The 22,047-nt window shown below is 42.6% G+C and overlaps 2 protein-coding genes across 2 annotated transcripts; one reads left to right on the top strand and one right to left on the bottom strand.

Moving 5' to 3' along the window:
• Positions 1-294: 294 nt before the first annotated feature.
• Positions 295-5,975, top strand: KRR1 (KRR1 small subunit processome component). The gene is made up of 10 exons (XM_014893747.2): positions 295-425; positions 819-994; positions 1,421-1,555; positions 1,793-1,918; positions 2,014-2,097; positions 2,691-2,747; positions 3,246-3,416; positions 3,586-3,663; positions 3,789-3,882; positions 5,346-5,975. The coding sequence occupies exons 1-10, from the start codon at positions 338-340 to the stop codon at positions 5,486-5,488; spliced, it is 1,152 nt and encodes a 383-aa protein (XP_014749233.1). The 5' UTR covers positions 295-337; the 3' UTR covers positions 5,489-5,975.
• A 3,413-nt stretch (positions 5,976-9,388) lies between these two features.
• On the bottom strand, positions 9,389-21,776 carry LOC106864137 (glioma pathogenesis-related protein 1-like). Its single transcript, XM_014893745.2, has 6 exons — positions 20,994-21,776; positions 16,134-16,379; positions 13,336-13,445; positions 11,494-11,576; positions 10,380-10,406; positions 9,389-10,297 (listed from the first exon to the last, which is right to left on the bottom strand). The coding sequence occupies exons 1-6, from the start codon at positions 21,171-21,173 to the stop codon at positions 10,146-10,148; spliced, it is 798 nt and encodes a 265-aa protein (XP_014749231.1). The 5' UTR covers positions 21,174-21,776; the 3' UTR covers positions 9,389-10,145.
• Between the last annotated feature and the right edge of the window lie 271 nt (positions 21,777-22,047).

Below are 22,047 nucleotides of genomic sequence, written 5' to 3'. Positions count from 1 at the left end.
CTCCATGAAAGAGAGCGGAGGAGGCACATTCTTGCTCTTTCATTGAAGAAAATGCTCAGTTACAGGTACAAGAAGGGGCAGGGAGGAGGATGCAGACCATCCCCTAGAAAACCTTAAATTACTTATTTATTATCCAGATTCATCAACTGAATAGTAAGTTATTAATCTGAAAAATCAGGTGTCATCTGAACGCCTTTTCTTTAGTTAGGATCACGGAAGTACTCGGGGTATTCCTGCACGTTGTCGGCTGCAGGCTCCGGCCGGGCCGGCCCACACGAACAGGGGGGAAGTTCCGGCAGCAGCGCCCGGCCCCGCCCCTTCCGGCGCGCGCGCGGACATGGCGGCCGTGCCCGAGGAGGAGGCCGGGCCCGGGCCGAAGCAGAGGGAAAAGCAGAAGAACAAGACCAAGAAGAAAGCGGCGCCAGGTGTGGCGGGACTCGGGACCGTGCGGGGCTGGCGGCTCGCCGGGAGGGTTGCGGGCTGAGGGTCCCTCCGCGGGGCGCTGCGGAGGGTAGAGGTGGCTGGTGGGTGCTTGAGGCCGGCGGCGGCAGTGCAGTGTTGCGATGTGCCCGCCCTCGAGGTACTCGGCGTCCTCGCCTCAGTCTGTGCCTTGTTTCTGTGTAATATACCTGGATAATCTGGTATGTACGCGATCAACAGGGCATATCTCAGCGGCGGATTTCTTCTCTTTTTTTTTTAAATATAAATACTTTAAAACAGTAATTTTTCTAACGTCAGAAGAGATGTAAACTGCACTCAACAATGTATTAAATCAATCGTCTTATAACAATAGCTTTTTTTTTTCTTTTTAATAACAGTTGATGAATCTGAACTTCTCACTGTGCCAGATGGATGGAAAGAGCCAGCCTTTACAAGGGAGGATAATCCCAAAGGGCTGCTGGAAGAAAGCAGTTTTGCAACATTGTTCCCGAAGTATAGAGAAGCCTATTTGAAAGAATGCTGGCCACTTGTCCAGAAAGCCTTGGGTGAACTTGTATGAACTCTTAATAATTGTGATACTGCACTTTACTTTTTGGGACATAGAGGTCTTATTTAAGTTTAAAAACGTAGTGCAAGTTGCTTTTCTCATACAGTATTTGTAAATTTCTGCTGTGCTTGAATTGTGAAGAACTGTGTAGCCAGACTTGCAGTTCTTTACAAATGCTGTCAGCAAAGTATTTGCAGCAGCAAATATCTCATCATCCAGGAACAGGGTTCAGTTCAGGGAGATGACGGAGGTGGTGCTTTGGGCCTTGTGACACATATTCAATCTGGGTTTTGTCTCTTGTGTGTGTGAATTTTCTTAAGCTAAAAGTCACACAAGAAATTTTGGAAAATAGCTCTACGTTCTGTTAGTTAACTGCTTACTGCCAAAACTGAATCGTGATACTGATCCGGTGTTTCTTTTCAAATATTGCAGTATGTGAACGCAGCGCTGGATCTAATTGAAGGAAGCATGACTGTCACTACTACTAAGAAGACTTTTGATCCGTATGCAATCATTAGGGCTAGAGACTTAATAAAACTTCTGGCAAGAAGTGTTCCATTTGAGCAGGTCTGTAATAAATCCTGAAAGTTTTTATCCATCATAATGCTTACGTTTTGTCTTAAATTCTTTCATAATATTTATAAAATACTACGTTTTAAAATGCGGAAATATCAGTTGAGTCAAGTAAAATTAAATATATATTTAAAGTAAATATATCTGAAAGTAAAGGGAGAAGAATAAACTGAAGTATTCTCTTATGAGTAATACATTTGAATTCAGATGGTATTGCCTGCATCTTTTTAGGCAGTTCGTATCCTTCAGGATGATGTTGCATGTGACATCATTAAGATAGGCTCTCTGGTGAGGAAGAGAGAGACTTTTATAAAAAGAAGAGCACGGCTTCTTGGGCCAAAAGGATCTACTCTGAAGGTATTTCCTATAGGTGTAGTAACCAGATAATACTGAGACCCAAATTTGTGCCAGGTTTTCATATTATACTAATTTCATTTCTTTTTTTGGTGTAGGCCTTGGAACTCTTAACAAACTGTTATATTATGGTGCAAGGCAACACCGTTTCAGCTCTTGGACCCTTTAGTGGGCTAAAAGAGGTAAGATGAGGTACATGAGCCCTTTGTGTAGCAAACACAAACTTCTGTGCCCAGCTCAAGGATTGGTGAGAGACAATATCTGGCATCCTCAGCAGCATCTCACTGACCTTTCAGCTGTGTGTTAGTAAGCTACATTTACATGAATGTCCATAGCATTATCATCTTAGCTGCTGAATTTTGTTTAGACTCTACAATCTGTCTTGGAAGAAAGTTATAAAAACACATACAGATGCTCTGTGTGGGAGAAGAGTGCTTGTCAAAAGGAAGTTCCTCATGACACCATAAGATCCATGGTAACATGAAAATAATGTTTGTGGGGCCTGCTGGAGTCTACTAGAAGCATGACAATATTATTGGCATTTTTGAACTGCTGTTCCTTCCATTTAAGCCTGTGCTTTAGCTTTTTAAAGGCTAGAATCAATGATCTTCGAGGTCTTCTCCACCCTTGATGTTTCTGTAATTTTAAGTCTTAATACTTTGGAGAGGCAGAGGCTGGGAGAGGAAGCATGATACTTTATAGCTGATATTTTAATTGATTAGCATATGAAATACTTGCTGAGTTTTCTGTTCTTTTTCTGTTGTATTCAATACAGGTTAGAAAAGTTGTTCTGGACACAATGAAGAATATACATCCCATATATAACATCAAGGTTAGCGTGGTCCACTGTGCATCTTTGTTTACATGAAAATACTATTTCTTCCCAGAGGGTTATATGTTAATAACTTACATATTTCTGTGTGGTAATCTGGTTTTGAGAATATCTGTAGTATGCTGCTTTATAAAAACCACTGGCTTTGATAGCCTTCGTTTTACTAGGATACATTGCCATAACATCGTTATGGCAGGATCTGCAAAATCAAAGGAAAAGTGTATATAAACTTTCCCCTTTGATTGTTGGCTTGATATTTGCTCATTTAAACTGAAGCATCTTCTCCAGTGCATTCTGTCCCTGTTTTGAGACATCTTTCTGGTTCTGCTGTTCATGATTAAGCCCCTCTGCTCTTACTGAAGTGAGATGTGGAAGGTTTGGATGTAGCATATTCCCTGTAAGAAAGTCTAGTGAAATTTCTATTTTGGAATTCTTGGCTTCTACCGTAATACTCGTTTTTTAAAATAACTTCTTTGTGACGTTCTGAAACTACTGAAGACTTTGATGATCAAAAGGGAATTAGCAAAAGATCCTGAACTGAGGACACAAAGTTGGGAAAGATTTTTGCCTAAATTCAAGCGGAAGAACTTGAAAAAACGCAAGGAGCCCAAGAAGAAAAATACTAAGAAGGAGTACACACCATTCCCACCTCCGCAGCCAGAAAGTCAGGTCAGTTGAAACTTTTATTTGGTTATGCTGGAATATAGCACACCTGATATTGTTTTCATCGTGAAAAGAGATGGGGAGGCTTTTTCTGTCCTGTTCTGATTCCCTGATATTACACATCTGGCTTATAATGCATAATTAACTAAGGCTTCTTGCTACTTGCCTTGCACAGATTGATAAAGAATTGGCAAGTGGCGAATACTTCTTGAAAGAAAGACAGAAGAAACGCAAGCAAATGGAAGAGATAAAGGTAAAGTTGCACTAATCCAGGGTCCAGTTAAAAAGCATTTGATTGCTTACTTGGAATCTGTTTTTTTTTTTTTGTCCTTCTTGCCCTGCACTATTGCTACTTGACCTTTTTATTGATAACTTCAGGCAAAGCAAGCAGATGCAATCAAGAGAAGACAAGAAGAAAGAAATAAAGCTTTTATCCCACCAAAGGAAAAGCCAGTTGTGAAAACAAAGAAAGGTAACAATTTTTTTTTCATGTTCTAAAACCTTCTGTTGTTAATTTCTAGGCTGAGTGATTTTTGCAAATACAGGAAAAAGAAAGGTCATGCAAAAAAAATCCTGGTGGTAAGATGCATGCCCAGAGTTGCCAGGGACAGTAGAAAGATCATCTAGCCAATAATTCTATACCTATAAAATGGCAGTTCTCCATTGAAGAGTCAATCTCAATTGGTTTTTCTAGCTTCATCGTGAATTTTATGTTCAAGTAAACAGAAGGCAATACTTTACAAACTTACATGACAGCTTTGATACAAGATAGAGTAAATAGCTTTTCTAAAGGTTAAAGTAAAACCACAGAATGTGCAGAATGAGAGCTTATGTTCTCAAATGATTAATTTTTTTAATGCACTAGAGAAGCAAGTCTTTAGTTCTCATTGATTATGCTTCATATTCATAGTATTATGTATACTTTTAGCTATACTACCTACATATTATTACACTGTATATTACACGATTTTTTAGGAACTTTAAAGTTTGTGTTTCTTGAAAAGCATGTGTTTTGTAGCACTGTGTGTAGCACCTTCTTTTGCTGTGATGGCAGTAAATTTCCAGTGATCCTGTTGTTGTTTGCACTATGTCTCAAATGTGGTGCTTTTCTAGCTGTTGTGTGTAGTGAGCTGAAATCCCTCAGTCTTCCAAGAACAGATAACGGGAGCAGTTTGTATGGTTCCCACCATTAGATTTAGGAATTAACTGTGAGATAGGAAAGTTAGATCCAAACTCATGACTTATGCTCAAAAGAGAAAATCACATCACCTCTGTGAACATAAGAGTAGGTTATTTATGTTACTAAGCACTACGTCTTTAACTTCAGTATTCTGGCATTCACTGTAGAAGTTTTTAATAAAGGTTTTCATGCAGGGGTCAAAGATCTACATCATACTCCCCCAACCCACCCTTCCTCATCCTTTGTATGACAGTGGCCATCACTGAGAGAGTATAAGGATGGGACAGGCATGTCTGGGATCTTAGCACTTTAGTTTCTTACAGCAAGATGAAGCCATAAAAGCTTCTCTGCATGTAAGCACTCAGCATTTAACTTCCTTTCTTATGCAAGATCAATCAAGCCTATATCTAAGAGTGTGTATGTATTAATTCCAGAGGAGTACATCTGTGTTCTGAGGAGATGATAAGAGTTTGTATGTCTGTGGGTGCAGTATCTGTGTTCAAATGTTGTTGTATGGGATTTTTTTTATATAATTGTTCTTCAAATTCTGCTGAATAAGATTTGTAGATAATACTAGCTTCCAAAAAATTATTATTAGAATAATCTATAAAATCATTAGGAACATAAAATGAGTCTTAATCAGTGCCACAGGATGCAGTTTACTATGTTTATATATATATAGTCTTCTTGTAGACTGTTGAAGTTTTTCAGAAGTAAAATTCATGTCTGTTACCTTTGTATTTCTTACTCTGTAGCCTCCACTGAGAAAAAGATTGATATTGAAGCCATCAAAGAAAAGGTAAAGAATGCAAAGAAGAAGAAATTAGGAGCACTCCCTGAGGAAGAAGTAAAGTTAAAAATGGCAGCAGATGAAAAGAAAAAAAAGAAAAAGAAGTAATTCACCACCCAGGACCTTTACTTGTCGCCTCTGACAATGAACATTTCTACACTTGGAAGATGGGAGATTTTTTGTTGTCAGGTTAATATGGACAAGAAAAGACTAAGTAGAAAGACCATTCTCTTTTCCTAAGTACAGTTTAATTAGTGGACCTACAATAGCTGTACAGGCTGGTGAAGAAAATACATGCTACTGTGTTGAGAAAGTAAGAGAATGTATTTGGGTAATACCCATCTGTCTGAAGGGAAGGTTTCAAAATAGAAACATTCAGCAGTTTGATGTGGAGTGTTAAACAGTGACAGAGAACTCTGAGCGGTGAAGCTCAAGGTAATTCTGTGAAAGACTACCAGACAATATGCAGCCTCAAGTTGTGGTGATAACTTTTGCTAAATGGGCAAGATTTATTACTGTGTTATGCTTTTATTTTTGTAAAAGCTGATTATATTTGTGTGTCTTGTCTCAATGTTAATAAACTATTTTAATACAATGTTCTTAAATCCATAGTTAATCTACTGCACAACCTCCATTATGTTGTCCAGGAAACAAACTCACAGTTTTATTTGAAAATCAGACAAACCCTAATCTTCATTGCATACCATTATTAAACTGTAATTTATTAGCATTATCCTGATGGGTTTTTCACAGAATATGGTACAAAGTGTCTTTACATAGGGATTGTGCTGTAGGAAAAGCAAAAAGTTGGGTTATTTACCTTTAAATATATTCTTAGTTTATTTCCTTCTTGCAAGAATGTCTTAAAAAATTGTGTTCCTCTTTTTTTTTTTTGAGGCACTTCACCTATTTTAAAGGAAGTTTAGAGGTTTTTCAATTTCCTGAAACTGAAATGTGATGAAATAAAGTGCACCAGCAGAGCAGCTGTTGCTTATTTCACACATCTGAGATTAAAGAAACAAATGTAATGAGGAGATAGAGCCACACCTAATTTCATGGCTCTGAGTGCTTTTGCTGGGTTTTGGAATTTTGATCACTGCACATGCAGTGGAAATTATTCTCCTAGAAGGATGCAGCTCAATGCCTTTTAGGTTAGTGACCTTGTATTTGAAACTAGTAGGTGAAAACACATCCTCTTTTTTTTTTTTTTTTTTCCCTCACAAATAAATAAGACTTGAGAATATATTTGGTTAGATAGCACATGTGCATTGGGCCATAGCTCTGGTTCTTGCCCTCTAGGGTAGGGCACATCACCCTAAGTGGACCTTTCAATTATGTGAAGAGTTCTTGGCACTTAACTGTTAAGGAAAAAATACTCCCCCCTTTTCTTAGGGACTGAATTGTTCATAAGTGGGAGTTTCTTTTGGCATCAATCAGAAAATACTATTTAAGCATCTTTCACTGAGAACATAATGCCAAAGTCACAAGCCACCCATCTCAGAAACTCGTGATCTGATGATGGGTTCAGTGATACTAGCACTATGAAAACCTTTTTAGAAACATCAACACCATCATCGTGGTGTTTGGCAGTTGGCAGAGTAAAAGGGAGACTAAAGTTCAGGGCATGGTGGGTAGACCTCTCATGTAGTGAAATAACTGATTTCAACAGGAGACGCTGCAATACTTGAGTTTAAATTCCTGCTCTCATAAACGTGCTTCAGCAGCAGAGTGCAGAGCGAGGACCCATTAAGGAGGAGTTTGACAAGCCAGGGAAGGAGCATGAGTGTATTAGGGGAGGGAGGGGCCTCGGTTTTCATCTGAACTGCATCAGGCCTCTTTCATGACAGAGGAGTGGTACACATTCCCCTGCCTGTTTTTTTTTACAAGTTAAAAACAAGTGTACTGCTGTTTTGTATCACACTGGTCTTTTAGACTGGCATATCATTTCAGGAATCTGGCTGTGTAAGTATCCTATAAAAAAGGGAGTTTTCAGCTGCATCTGCTAACTTCTTGGGTGCCTAAGTTGCATTGCAGGAAAATGTAGCTTAACTTGGAGCAGCCTGGCTTTAAATTATGTTTACTTCCATGAAAGTGCACTTTTTAAAAATTAGGACGCCCAGCTGAGTCATTTATGTAGCTTTTACATGACATCTTCCTCTCCAGTAAAATTCTTAGTACACTGCAGGAAATCTTGTCCTATTGTTATGGGGTGGAAAGGCATCACATGGTGTTTAGTATTTCTTGGTTGTTACTGTTGACAAGTTTCAAGGATTGTTGGTAGGACATGAATTACTTAAACTGGAAAATGAAGAAAGCTTATTCATATTCCCATAGGCAAGCCAAAGGATTTGTCTGCCCAGGAGTCCATATCTGAATAGAAAGGGGCATGGTGTCACTTGCTGGTGCTGTGTGCACCTGTTTTCTGACAGAATATGGCAGTACAGTTATAAGACTTGTGTAAAACATAAATAATAAAGTGGGCTTGTAAAAGTGAAGGGATTTTTTTGTATTTTCAGAACACCTTGAACTATTGTACATTATGTTCTTAAACTGATTTTAGAGTTTACAGACTTCCAAAAATGTGCCTTAAGTCTGTATTTCCGTATCAGTATTTTGCATTTATCATGCTGAATTCATGGAAATATGCCATGTGAACAATTCAAAGTGGTTTGATCAACCAGAGATAAACACCTGGATTTTTTTATATCCTTAAAATGGCAAAGCTGCTTATTTCCTCTTGACTTCTTGATTTTCAAGCTTTTTTTTGTTTGAAAGATGCCACATTGTAAAGTTTGGGGTAAAGATTAACCCAATCCCCCTATGCCCCCAGTTTTTTTCAGGAAGGTCTTTTTTAGGATTTCCTAAGAGCTACCTAAGTATATAGTTAAATGAAAGTGTTAACATTTTGAACTTTAAGGTCTCTGTATTGCTTCTGTATCTTCTCCTGGAGACTTCTAATTAATTAAACAAATCAGGGGAGAACTCCTGCAGAGCTCATTTTAAGCTCCCTGCACACATCAGTGTATCCGATTCCCTTCCCTGCATTCCTCTTTCCAGTAGTAGGATATTACCCTGCGTGGGGGGCAGAGATGGTGCTGGTGGTCTGCTGTGGAGCCCTGGGCAGGACAGTGCCCACACATTCAGTCCTGCTGCCCACGTGCCACTTGCAGCCGATTTTTAGATGGGACTTTGCAATACATGGAGCTTGAGGCTTGGGTTTCACACAAGAGTGAGTGTGCTGTCTTGGCTAAGGAGGCTCCAATAGTCAACAAATAAAGATGTATATACATATATAAAAGACATATATATATATATATATATATATATATATATATATATAAATCAAGCATTATATTTGTAATTTGGTCCCCAGCTATATTTGCATTTTGAAAAATGATTCATTCTAGGAATGCTGCAATATTGAAATTATTCTAGTACAAGCAGTACTAGCAGATAACTATCTGGAAGTGTAATGTGAGAAATGTTAGGCCCCAGTTCCAGTGTTTTCAGTTAAAATCCATGCTAGTAGTAAGATCAGGTGTGAGGGTCAGGAGTGGGCATGCAGAAACACTGACAGGCATTGTGGTGACAGTACACAGAAATGAAGAGGTGAGGGGAACTTCCCAGCTTCCTCTACAGCAGTGTGTGCAGAAGCTTCTAAAAGTATAAACAGGGATTGTTGTGATCCAGCTGTGAGTTTGTGCAGCTCTGCTGCTTCCAGACTCTGCTTGAGCTGAGTGACTGTGGTTGGTAGAGGACATACTGAGCTGAACACAGCAGCTGTCCCCACAGCCTTCTGCCTGCTCCAGATGTGCAGGTTCCAGATTTATTTTTTGGCAGCTGTTGAACCAAAGTTGTAACTATGGGCACAGTGTGATTTCATTTGGAGTTCTGTCTTTCCCAGCATTGTTTCTAGTGTTGTGCAAGTTGGAGCTGAATCCATTATTTTGTGCACCAGCAGGTAAGCCTTAGCTCATGTTGCAAATTCATGATTGCCGCACACAGGAAGCAGGAAATAACAATTTATTGTTTGAAACAGCAGTAAAACCCTATGCTCAAAAAAAAAAAAACCAAAAAAACCACAACAGGAAAGATTGCAGTGATATATATCCATGTAAACAGGTGAAACTATTTAGGCACAGATACCATGAGTTTAAAAACAAATTCTAAGCAAAGCAAAGTACAAATGCTCTGTGAGATTGGGAAGTGTGCTGCCTGCCACAGGATGCGAATTCCAGAGCTCACAGGGATCCAAAAATTCCTTAAAATTTTTTTTTTAATTATAAAGGCCACTCTGCATCTTGCTGTAGGAGCGCCCAAGATAAGAGTGCAATAGGAATGAGACAGGTGCATGCTCTGCCTGCGCCTTGGCTGTGGGCTGGGGCCTGGCTCCTGGCCTGACACTCTCCAGCCCTTCCTGACGTGTGTTGGAGAGCTGCCTGCACCTTAGCATACTGCCTGGACAATGTGCTCCTGTACCCACCAGATCACATGCACACTGCTCCACTTTAAAAGTATATTAACTTTGTAACTTTTAAAGAAATTTTAACATCTAAAACCATTTTAACTTTTAACTGGTTCTGAGCAATGAGAAAGCTGCTTATCAGTGCTTGTAACTACGACGTGCAATGAAGATGTTATTTCTGTACTTCTAAATCACTTGTGGATGCAAACAATGTCTCTACCAATGTTTGTGCTGCCTGTAACTCATGTGAATGGAAGAGATGAGTTGAGCCAAGTGCTCTTGTGGTCTTCTATATGTGTGTTACCCACTGGCAGGTACTAGAGACCAATATTTTGGTAAGAGCCAGGTGGCCACAGTTGTCAGTATTAGGAGAAGTGATCTTAAAGCAATAATGGAGATGCAGAACTCATCACATGCAGGTCTGTCCCACTCTGGATGCCACTTGGGATCCTCTGTAAACAAAACAATTCACTTGTTTTCAGTATAACTGCAATAAGGGTAACAAAAGGAAGCACTAATTCCAGTGGTACTTACCAATGACTTTGTCACGCTCTGCATTTCCTGGAGAGAGAAAGTAAGTAAACATAAGTGCACTTATAATTTAGAAACAATTTGACTCTAACCAAAAGGGAATGAAACGTGACCATCACAATGGACTTATGAATAGAGCTGATGTGTTTCTTCTCAGGAAGAAGCAAAGACCACTGACTCTGGGAGAGCCCTGAAGTAACTCTCAGGACTCTGCTGAGGAGTGGTTTATCACACTTTTTTGACTTTTACCACCAGTGGCTGGTGTAGAGAGGACTCCCCTCCGGGTGCTCCCCAAGATCACTTTGGCTTTTGCCCTGAGCCCTTTGTTTTGAGAGCCTGCAACTAACATTAAACAGCCCTGAGAATCCAGGACTCCCTTACATTCCTTAGTTATTGGTGTTCTAACAGCATCTTCTCCTTCAGTTTACCAATGGTCGAGTGATGGGGAAAAGTGTGACCATACCCTCAGCTCCCCACAGGCCAATGGCCACAGCACAGTGCCTTGTCTTTATGGAAATTTCAGGTCTCCTTCCCTCCTGACTCCATGCAGTCATTACAAAGCCAAGTGCAGGCATATCAGGAAGGCTGCCAGACTTGGGTTGAGCACTGCATCTCCATGAAGGCTCTTGCATGTCAGCCTTGTTCTTTTCCAGTGCTTAGGGGAAAGCAGACGGCCTGGCTGATGTTCACTGGAGTGAGCAGCTTTGGCAGTGCCACGGCTGTTCTCCCCACTTGCAGTGGCATGGCAGGGGCAAAGCTCAAGCCACAGCTCACACATCAGGTGATAGCCTGCAACCCACAGGACAGGAGAGGTATCCCATTCTCTGCTTTCTGTTTCTGCAAGCAGTAATTTCTGGCAGGGGTAGTAACACCTTAAACCGCATGCACCACATCTTCTGTAACACACCCTCCAGCACCTGAAGGGCAGATCCCATGCCATCACTCCCCAGGATAGAGAACAGGCTCCTTCTACCCTCTCTTTGTGCATGGCTACCCACTTGGCTCCTGACTGCAGTTTTCTGGCCTATATTTAGGAACAGGAGAATGCTGTTCCTGCCTCCTGCTAGTATCTTTTGTGTGCTCTTTCCCCTCCTACATGTGGTTGTCTCCTACTTACGACACAGCTTGTTGGCACACTGGTCACCACCACACTCACTGCATGCGTCTCCCGTCTTGTATGGGCGCACTGGGTAATTCCCACTGCAAAGGAAAATAACACTGCTCTCAAATGTCCCTTGGGAAGACATTAATACCTACTGCTAATTAGGTTTTAACCTGAGTTTTGCTTCACTTATGTTGATAGAGTGATGTTTTTTTCAAGAGTCCTGAGTGCCCTTGCCCAAGACATGCAGTGAAACAGAAGAGATTAAGTGTAATGGGACACCCTGCTGTTTAGGAACCTGGAGACAGCAGTATTGCACACCTGGGAATTAAAGCAGTCTCAGAGTTGGGTATTTGTGTGCGTGGAGACTCTGAACTCTCATAGCTGGCTATGACTATGGAAACAAGAGCTGGTTCAGTTACTGTGTATGTATGTGTGTATTCAGCCTTGAAGAGGAATGCTCTGGTGTTGGAGAATCTCTCATAGGTGGTGATTTCATCCATTTGTTGCTTAATATTTTAGGACTGATGTAGGTCTCTCTCCTGATCCCTCCCTCTGCCAGTGGTATGAGTGGGACCAACTACCTCTGCCTAGGCTGATACTGCACCAAACATAGCTCAGTGCCTTGCTCAAAGCATGGCCAAAACAAGACTTACAGCATGCATCAAACTGTCCATGAACAAAGGGATTTTGTAAGAATGAAATCTCAGCAGCGAGATGAAACTTTATGGTAAAACCTCATTACTTTCAGCAAGGTGAGGCTTTCATTGCTTAGTCTAAGCTGAAGAGTACATTCACTTGAGGAAACTGTGTATGCATCTTGCCTGGGCCCTTAGCAGAGCTGAAACAAAGTAATGAAGCTGCTGCTTCTCAAAATCAACAGCTGGATGTGACATTACTCTACCTGTTAGCATGCAACTGACCATTTGTGGTGTCCTCACCCAGCAGGGAAGGGCCCAGCTTTAAAGCCTTCTCTAGAGTGTTTTGCCTCTCCAGAGAGCCCCCTGCCTGCTTTGCTGGGGGCCAGTGAAAGGACCACTCCTCTTCCCCATGCCAAAACAGGGCAAGAAATCTAGTGGGATTTTGGCCCTCTACACATTTGGATGTAGGGCTTTTGGGGAGAGCAGCAGCTGTATAATTTCAAGGTATCTAGTCAGGGGTACATATTCTTCCGAGGATGAGGCATGGGCAAAAGAAATGCCAAACTTGCTTGAGTTGAAGGGCTTCCTGGCCTTGGCCCAGCATGGTATGCATGTAAGGCTTTTAAAGCTGCATTTATACCGTGGTGATACAGCTGGAGAAGAGAATAATACATCCATCGTAGCTGGATACCCTACTGATTATGCACATGAAGGCCCTCGGGATCAAATTTTGTCTTGAGCAGCCCCAGCCTTCTAAGCAGCCCTCAGCTGCTAAGGCTGCAGGCTGCCAGCACTGCACACTTCAATGTTTATCCAAGCCATTGACCTAGGGGCTTAATTCTTCAGGCATATGTGGGAATATCTTCAGAATTTGGGTTTGCACCTTGGCAACTGACTGGGGCCATCTTGGCAATCAGGAGCAATGGATTAACTTTCAGATGATCACATCAGTATTTTCATGTCAACATCTTATATTTAATCCTTTCTTTTATTCCCACTACTTTTTGTCTCCAATATATAGCCCTCATCTAGCAAAAAAAAAAAAAAAAAAAAAAAAAAAAGCTGGTTGGACAAAGGTGTACCTCTTCTCTATTTTGAAGACTATTTCCTCCCACAAAAAACAGGACTAAATGGACTGATCTAATAAATTTTCACGTTGTGGAAGGGAAGGGGTAGGACCCGAGCCCTGTGAAATATTCATAACAAAAAACCTTACGGCGGCCCGTAGTTGCAGACGAAGTGTGCTGCATTGCGTATGGAGATGTATGCCACCTTGGGACAGAAGTGGACAGCACAACCAACCTTGTAGCTTGTAGCCCAAACTACCTGCAAAGACAGATGGATACACTGGTAGAGAAAGGCTTTGATTCAGCACCTGAAGAGTTAGAAGACCTGCTCTCCTCTGTTTTATCATATACGAATGGGAAGCGGAGGACTCCTTTGGCAGGCTTCACAGGAAGAAGCAGCAGCAATGGATCTCAAAATCACAGATTGTTCTGAAAAAAGACTTTACCCAATTCTCCATGTATTTGCTAAAACTATGCAGAAAGAAGACACAACTGGCTGTAACAGGTTGTTTTCCTTTCTTGCAAAGGAGAAAGGTGAAGTTCATCTCCTTTGTTTCAACCTAATCCATTAGCTTTCTGTCTTTCCAGCTGCGGGAGCTGAATTCACACCTATGTAGAAAAGGCTGCATGATATGCTACAGCTCTTATGAGGGCTGGCTGCCCCTTTACTAAATCCTGTGGGGACACAAAGCAAATTTTCAGAAGGCACTGGTGCTCTGGGAGAAGGATTTTGTCTGGGCTGCAGTCCAGCCTTTCAACATCATGGCCATAAGTAAAATAATCTAGAGGCAAGGCCATTACTTCACTTACTGATCCTCTCTCTACTAGCAGCTTTTCTATGGGACCCAGCATCCTATCAGAGTGCAGCCAAATGCTGCAGTCCTGAAAAAGTAACTCCCATGACAGCACCAGAGGGGAGAAAAGGGCACAGCAGTACTTGAGGGTGATAAAACAGCAGTGATGCCTGACTACATGAGCAATACAGAAGGATCTTGGCAACTTAGGACATAAATACATTTGTGCTTCCACTGACTTAAAGGGGAGGTCTGGCCCTTTCTGTTTATGGCTGTTTGCTACCAACTCTGGGAAGAGGGGACAATCCTCAGGATCCTGCTGAGGTTGCTCTTGACACTACCCATAGGTAACTTCATTCCTGAGGACTGTGAAGGACTGAATAAAAGGACCTTCTCTATCCCAGGAGGTCATTGACTGAGCAGTGGTTTGCTGTAACTGCAGTAATTGTGCCCAGGGAAAATCCTCCTCACCACACCTGGGAAGAAGAGGAGTGACAAGTTCCCTGACAGTAATGACCCAAGAATACCTCCTGAGGCTGTCAGATATGTATCTTCTAGCTACAGTCAATATCACTGCTAAGTCCAAGTAAGAATAATCTTATTTTTTTATTCTACCCCCATGAAACTGCATGGGCCACTCCTCTACAAACACCATGGTCAACAGCACTGTGCTTTAGTGCCAGGTAAGGTGTACTTCTGTGCAGACTCTTGCAATGTCCTTGAGAACAAACTCAAAGAAAAGCACAGTCACCTCTCACAGCTCCTGCATCCAAGTATCTTCTCTGCATACAAGTTCAGAAAGCCCACCAGCTTCACCTCATCTACTCAAGTCCTAAATGCACATGTGTACCTCTGCAAAAAATATTAAATTGTTTCAGGTCAAAATTTAACCCTACAGCTGCTTTTGCAAGCTGTTCTGCTTTCCTATAGCTGTGGGTAGTGATTGCAAGGTTGCATGGCAGTGGCAGTCCTTTTCCTCACTTTGCCCTCTTCCTTTGGGAGTAACAGTTGGACAAAATGTGCACGTGATGTTTACAGAACTGCAGACATCTCTTTCATGATGGTACTTCTCCAGCCCTTAGCATTTGTTGGGGGTTGGTTTTTCTTTTTTTTTTCCCCCCTCTCCTCTCTGTCTGGAATTTTTCCCATTGACATGCTAAGATGGCTAGTGAAAAGGGGGAGGCTCCCTGTTCCTTTTTGGAGTTTCTCTGGCAGGGCGGGGGAGGGGGGAACCGCGAGATCAGCAGCAAGTAAAGGGAGGGGGAGGCACTTGCCGGGCCCCCATTTGCTCGTGGAGTCGGAGGAGAATGGTCGCTGCTGCTCCCCCCACCGCCCGCCATCCCAACGCTGGGAGCCACCTTTTCTGCTGTTGGATCCCCGCACTGCTGTCTTCTCGCTTCAGCCTGCTATCTCCAAGCACCCTGCTGAGCACCGGGACAGACAACAAGAGTAAGACGCCTCTCCTCCATCCCTTTCCCATCTGGGACGCCGCCGCCATCACCCCTCGCACTCCTGCAGCTGCGCGGGACCTGCCCCACCACCACAGGTAACTGCAGCACAGGGAAAGGCGCCTGCGGCTGAGGACTGGAACTGGATTACTGTTCTGTTTGTTGTTAATTTCATAGTTGTTGTTTTGTTTGTCTTGTAAGGTATACTAGTAAAGAACTGCTATTCCTATCCCCATATATTTGCCTGAGAGCACCTTGAGTCCAAATTATACTAATTCAGAGGGAGGGGTTTATTAGCTCCATTTCGAGGGAAGGCCCTGCTCTTCCCTAGCACATATCTGTCTTTTCAAACCAGGACAGCATTTGAGGTCTGCCTGATAGAAGCTGGGACCTCATCCCACTCACGCACTGCAGCCCACAGCCACTGTCATTGCCTGATTTTTTGCCACTGCTTGGCTAATCTGACTGCTTGATGGCTGCACTATTTTCTTCCCAAAAAACCCCCCATACTGCTACATTTAAAGTAATAACACAGTGACTCTTTTCTTCCCATAAATGAGAACATAAGAACATCTTGTGCACACAGACATATAGTAAGACTACAGAACCTGGAAAAGTTCGCTGAATCTTCAACAGAAATGGAGAGGCTTTGTATAAAAATGGCAAAGCTGGTTCATGGTTTAAATGGAGAAATGCAAAGCCTACCTGTGTATAGTGGCCACATACTCTACTGCACTTATTGGTGTTGTAATCGTAGTCTTCGACCTCATGGAACCAAGAGGAGAGGGCTGTTTCCACGGTAAATACAGAAACTGAGCCTGTCCAGATGTTTTCTCCAGCATAACTAAATCTGGGGTGAACTTTCCCTTGCTCTTCGAGGTGTATATTATGTTTAAACATGCATTTTTTTGCCCAAGCTTTTGCAGTCTTTGCCAAATCTGGATCCCAAGTCTGCAAAATAAAGACAATTAAAGATCACTTTGTTATATTGGCAGTGCAGGAATTCAGAGTAGCTCTCTGGAAAAGCTGGGTCTCAATAGTGCAGATGCTCCTGGTTAATTTATTTTTTACTTCTGTTGAGACTTACAGAGCTACATGGTAGATCAGCTTGTAGGTTTGTTTCTGATTTGAACTTAAATTGCTGATTGAGCTTGGGGAAATTTTTTGGGGGGGGTGTATGATCTTGACTGACTGGTTTGTTGGACACCGAGAGCTGTGTATCAGTTTGTGGCAAGATGAGCATTCCAAGGCTGTGCTGGCCATGTCAGAACATTAATGTAAGTTAAACTGAATCTACATGGAATCTGGAAAATGAGGGTTATGTTTACCATATCAATAATGCAAAAGTCTTGTGTAGCCTTGTATTTGCTTAAGGCCACGGCTTGCAGGTCAGTTCACATGCACACTGGGATTTTGGGAACAATTTAAACTCAACTCTTTGGTGAGCATTATTATGTTTGGTGGCTTAAAACATTAGTGCTGAATTCGTATTTGTGGAATGACTCATTCACTTGCTATTCAATTTTAGTGAAAATGATTATTTAAGCAACTGAGTCATGTAAATGTCTTTTGTTTGCACTGGAGGTGGTGTCTGCTCTTGCTGGGTTTTCTTGTGCACACACCTTGACTGAGTGATTACAGCATTGTACATCCTGGTAGATACAGTACCCCAAGCATATGCTTGTAATCCTAGTTATATTTTTGTGTTACATAAATCAAGTTGTCCAGCACTGAACTATTTTGTACTGTTTATTTGTCCTCTTCTGAATTAATTAAAATAGCTTACTTGCTTCTGCAAATGATGGAAAGGCTAAGGAAATTGTTTTGAATGGATCAGAAATGATGAAGGAAAAGGTGTATTTTACAATATTTTTGTAGATTTTTTTGTAGAATCTAACAAAGGTAGCTTGTTAGATTTTATTCCTGTGTTTTACCTAAGTAATATTTTTGTACCTTAGCTAAGTCTGAAACAGTGTATATTGTTTACACTACCAATTAGTAATTAAAAATCTCAAGATCATGCCATAATGCATCTAAAGAAATTTGAAAATATTTTTAAACCTATGTCTTCTATTTCTTCCTTTGCCTAATGTTTGCGGAGGGTGTTATTTTCCCATTGTGGTGGGGTGGACACTGGCCAGGTGCCCACCAAAGCCACTCTATCACTGCCCTCCGCAGCTGGGCAGGGGAGAGAAAATGCACCCAAAGACTCCTGGATTGAGATAAGACAGGGAGAGATCATTCATCAGTTACTTCATGGACAAAACAGATTCAGCTTGGGGAAATTAATTGTATTTATTACAATTTGAAACACCTTCATCCCACCTCTCCCTTCTTCCAGGATGTAACTTCAGTCCTGATTTTCCACTCCCTCCTCCCCCCCAGCAGCAAACGGGGACACAAATTAGGGGCTATGCTCTGTTCATCAAAGACTGTCTCTCCTGCTCCCTCCTCCTCAGCGGGGACTCCTCACACTCTTCTCCTGCTCCAGTGGGGGCCCTCCAACAGGAGACAGTCCTCCACAAACTTCTCTTCCTTCTCATGGGGTACAGCTCTTCACAAACCGCTCCAGCATGATCCCTTTCACAGGGTGCAGTCCTGCAGGAACACACTGCTCCAGAGTGGGTCCTCCATGGGGTCACCAGTCCTGCCAGCAAACCTGCTCAGTGCAGGCTCCTGTCTCCATGGGGCCACAGCTCCTGCCAGGACGCTGCTCCAGCACAGGTTTCCATGGGGTCACAGCCCCTTCCGGCTCTCCAGGCTCCAGTGTGGAGTCCCCCACAGGCTGCAGTTGGATCTCTGTTCCTCCATGGACCTCCACAGACCAGAGGGTCACATCCTGCCTTTCCATGGGCTGCACCACGGGCTGCAGGGAAATCTCTGCTCCAGTGCCTGCAGCACCTCCTGCTCCTCCTTCTGCACTGACCTTGGTGTCTGCAGAGCTGCTCCTCTCACATGTTCTTACTCTTCTCTGGCTGTAATTGTTGTGCACAACCTTTTTCCTTCTCGAGTGTATTATCCTAGAGGCACTACTACTGTGGCTGATGGACTTGGCCTTGGCCAGCAGCAGGGAAATGGCTCTGTGGGATATGCAGGAAGCTTCTGGCAGCTTCTCACAGAAGCCACCTCTGTATGCCCCCTACACTTCCAAAACCTGTCAGTGCAAACCAAATACACCCACAAAACTAGGACATAAATAATTAAGATAGGTACTCAGTATATCAAGTATTACATTTGGGGCAGGGAATCTTATTTCAAGTGGGCAGTTGGTATTTCCTTAGATACTTTTAAGGACCATGGATAAAATCTGGCATTGTACAGAACTTATCTTCCAGTCCTGGAAGACAACTCTGACAGTTAAGACAGAAGCTTCATTTTACATTTTCTCAAGGCTCTGACATAATCATGATGAAAGATGTGTGACAGCGAGGGGATGCACCTTAGCACTTCACAGTCTCTATTTTTTCACATTCTGCTTTTTAAGAGTCTATGCACCTCCTCTCCTTCATCCTATAGTAGTAATAGGTTTAAATTTCGCTAAAGGTATGCATAATATTAAGTTTAAGGTTGCATAGTAAGTTTAAATATACTTTCCATTTTGTATAACTGCTTAAACTGGCTGACAGATGAAAAGCAGCGTACAGAAACGTTCAACAATGATCTTTAGTTTAACTGCAGTTACATTCCTTATTTGCTTATAATACTGCACTTAAATAGAAAGATTGGACTAAATGGCATGGGAAGAAAATGCACAGGACAGGGAGATTTGCATATAGGTATCACTGCTGTTTAAGGGAACAATACTTACATTTTTTCCCCCTCATGAACTGCTTCTCAGTTTTCACTTTTTAACAAGTTGCTTGCTGACTTAAGGAGGAAAAATTTAATGTATAATATGTGAAAAGTGATGGAAGGGAGCACTAATTCAAAGGACACTGTTGTGAAGCCCTGATGAAACTGGTGAGACTGCTGTTTTTGAGAAGCCTCAGAACAGAACTAAGCAGTACTTTGCATGGATGAGAAAGGTTTCACATTTGTCAGGTAAAAAATTTTAGATCAATATTCTCAATTTATAATACATGTATTACAAATACCAATGTTTGAGCTTTGTTACTTGCAATTAAAGGAGTTTCCACTTTGCATTTTCTTTTAAAAACTACTTTTCCAAAATATGGGAATGCCCCGAATTGAGTCTTAATTTTTACATATCTAGGTGGACAATTACCTCCAGCAAAAAAGAAGTTCCCTGTGAAATAAAAGCAACATCTTCTTTTCTGCCTTTCTGAAGTGCCAAAGGCCACTCAAAATACTGTTTTCAACTCCAATGCTTTTACTTTTGTAAATAGATTTTATCAAGTATTGCACTGCTATCTCCACATTAAATAGTTCCTGGGAGAGGTCATATTTAAGACTAGGGGTTTTGCAGTGTTTTGAAATAAACTTACCATGATTCAGTTTCTGTTTTAAAGTTTGTCTATTTCTTATGCTGCCGGGTTTTTTTCAGATTTCAGTTAATTTTTGAAAAGAAGAAATCAAGCACAATTTAAATGTACGAACACTGCACTTTTAACACAGCCTAACAAGATTTCATTTATTTAGGGCCAGAAAAACAGTGTAGAAAATAGAGTCCAAAGCAACATGTTCTGAGGGTCAGGATGCACAGCTGAGGAGAGTTGATGTAAAAGATTCATCTAAAGGAGAAACTAAATAAGTTTCCTGTTATGTTTGCAATTCAAGTTTGATTACTGTGCAGTTACCCCTCCCAAATGGTGCACTTATCTTTTAGTGTCTGACAACCAGAAATGGAAAATAAACTCTTTTTTTTTCTAACTTCAGTGGGGGTGTTGCTAATTACAGCTCTGGCTATGTCCTCTTCTGGTGGTGACCATGCGAGATAGTAAGAAAGCGAGGCAAAAAGAAAGCTCAGAATTAGGACTGTGGTTGTGGTCCACTGAAAGACGGGCTGTGTTTTGCGTGGTAGCTGCAGATGCTGGTCCTGAGGCGCCTGGGGAGCAGAGCAGTGGGGGACACGACTGTCTCCAGCACTCGATCCTGCTGCCCTTGGGGCTCTTTGGCTTTCCCTGCAGGCCCAGCCCCGCGGAACTGCCGCTCTGCTGGCTCAGTCCGTGAGAGCCTTGCAGAGAATGCCCACAAAGCTCAGGGAAAGCACTCCAGCGCTGTTTAGCAACAGGATCTGCCCTCGCCGACTGGAGCATGAAAGCTGCGCTTAGCTGGGCACAAAAGCCCACACCTCCGGCTGCCGAGCCGCGTGTGGCGCCTCACACAACACAACGGCAGCGCTCGGCTGAGGGCTGGGACCCTGGGCTTCGAAAGAGGAATTTCAGCCAGAGCGAAACTCTGCACATATCCAATTGCATAGAGCCTGATAAAACCGGATAGTTAGAGCTTCTTCTCTGCTTTAAAAAGCAGCCGGTCTTATGACCCCAGTTTTTTTGCGGGGTTGTTTTCTGATCTTTTGCATTTGGTCACAAAATCAAACTTTGAGAACCATAAACAGCATCGCAATGCTACAAAGTTGTATAGAAGTAATGAAAATTCCCTTACCATGTAGCGCATGTTGCTGGCTGGCGGATCCACCCTCGCCCGCAATCTGTTATGGGTTTGCACACAATCCTGAATAAACGTTGGATCCCGAGGATCAGGCAATTTCGATGGATCATAAGAATCAGAGGAATAACAAAAGAGTAGTAAAGACAGCACACAAGTAGAAAATCTGCTTGTCATTGAGAAAGAGAGAAGACAGACGGTGCAAGCAGAAAGTCACTACAGCGGCTCTAGGGGCATCCCGGGGGAGCCGACAGTGCCGAGCTGGCGGTGCTGAAACGCGCCGGGCCCCGTTCCTGGGTCACCTCGGCGAGCCCCTCGTCCGGCTGAGGGCAGCTGGGCGTGGCTGCCCTCACCGCGGGCGCTGCGGGGCGGGCGCGGTGCCGGCGCTGCTCACACCCCGGGCCCAGCCGCGGCTGCTCCGGGCTCGGAGGGGGCGAGCACCGCCGGAGTCCAGTGTGCTGTTTGAGACCCTGCTGCCTGCGCTGCCGCTCTTACTCGCTCGCTGTACAGCACAGCGCAATGGAACGCCGCTGGGAGCAGTATCGCTGTCGGTCCTGCCCCCGCAGGGCCAGCGCTGAAAGTCAGTTCATTTTTGCGGTTTGTGCACAGGCACTAGGGAAGTTTTCTTCAACCAGTTCCGTCACCGAGCACTTGCTGAAGGCATACACTGCAATTGTCATTAGCCCTTTCCTTACAGTCATGCTTCTCAACATCTGGTGTTAGCTGCACGGAGCGGTTTTAATTCTACCAGCAGCATTTTGCTTGGAAGATTTGTGGGCTGGACTTACCTTAGCCATGGTAATTGAATATAGTTAGTCACAGGAAACGAGTCATATTTCAAGAACAGTGCTATGAGAATAAGGAAATTAAGTTACAAGTTCACATTAGAGCTGTAGCAGCCTTGTCTCTTTTTTTCTTCTTTCTTTAATTGTGGTGGGCAAGCATCTGTCTTGTCCTTAGGCTTCTTTGTTACTATTCATTTGGCCCCTGTAATCCTATTCATAGCAATCACTATGTATTGCAGAAAAGTTTTGGATAAATTTTCTTCTTT

Source organism: Sturnus vulgaris, chromosome 5 (assembly GCF_052056855.1).
Source record: "Sturnus vulgaris isolate bStuVul1 chromosome 5, bStuVul1.hap1, whole genome shotgun sequence".
Lineage (NCBI taxonomy): Eukaryota > Metazoa > Chordata > Aves > Passeriformes > Sturnidae > Sturnus > Sturnus vulgaris.
The sequence above is the reverse complement of the archived record's forward strand: the minus strand, read 5'-3'. Positions and strand labels throughout refer to the sequence as shown.

What these genes read in the sequence shown, in the direction of transcription:
- KRR1 (XM_014893747.2), top strand. Translation starts at nt 338, where the DNA reads ATGGCGGCCGTGCCCGAGGAGGAGGCCGGGCCCGGGCCGAAGCAGAGG. An exon ending in CAAAAGGATCTACTCTGAAG is followed by an intron (nt 1,919 to 2,013) that starts GTATTTCCTATA and finishes TTTTTGGTGTAG; the next exon opens with GCCTTGGAACTCTTAACAAA. An exon ending in AGTTGTGAAAACAAAGAAAG is followed by an intron (nt 3,883 to 5,345) that starts GTAACAATTTTT and finishes CTTACTCTGTAG; the next exon opens with CCTCCACTGAGAAAAAGATT.
- LOC106864137 (XM_014893745.2), bottom strand. Translation starts at nt 21,173, where the DNA reads ATGACAAGCAGATTTTCTACTTGTGTGCTGTCTTTACTACTCTTTTGT. An exon ending in TATGTGGCCACTATACACAG is followed by an intron (nt 13,446 to 16,133) that starts GTAGGCTTTGCA and finishes CTGTCTTTGCAG; the next exon opens with GTAGTTTGGGCTACAAGCTA. An exon ending in GTGTGCCAACAAGCTGTGTC is followed by an intron (nt 10,407 to 11,493) that starts GTAAGTAGGAGA and finishes TTCTCTCTCCAG; the next exon opens with GAAATGCAGAGCGTGACAAA.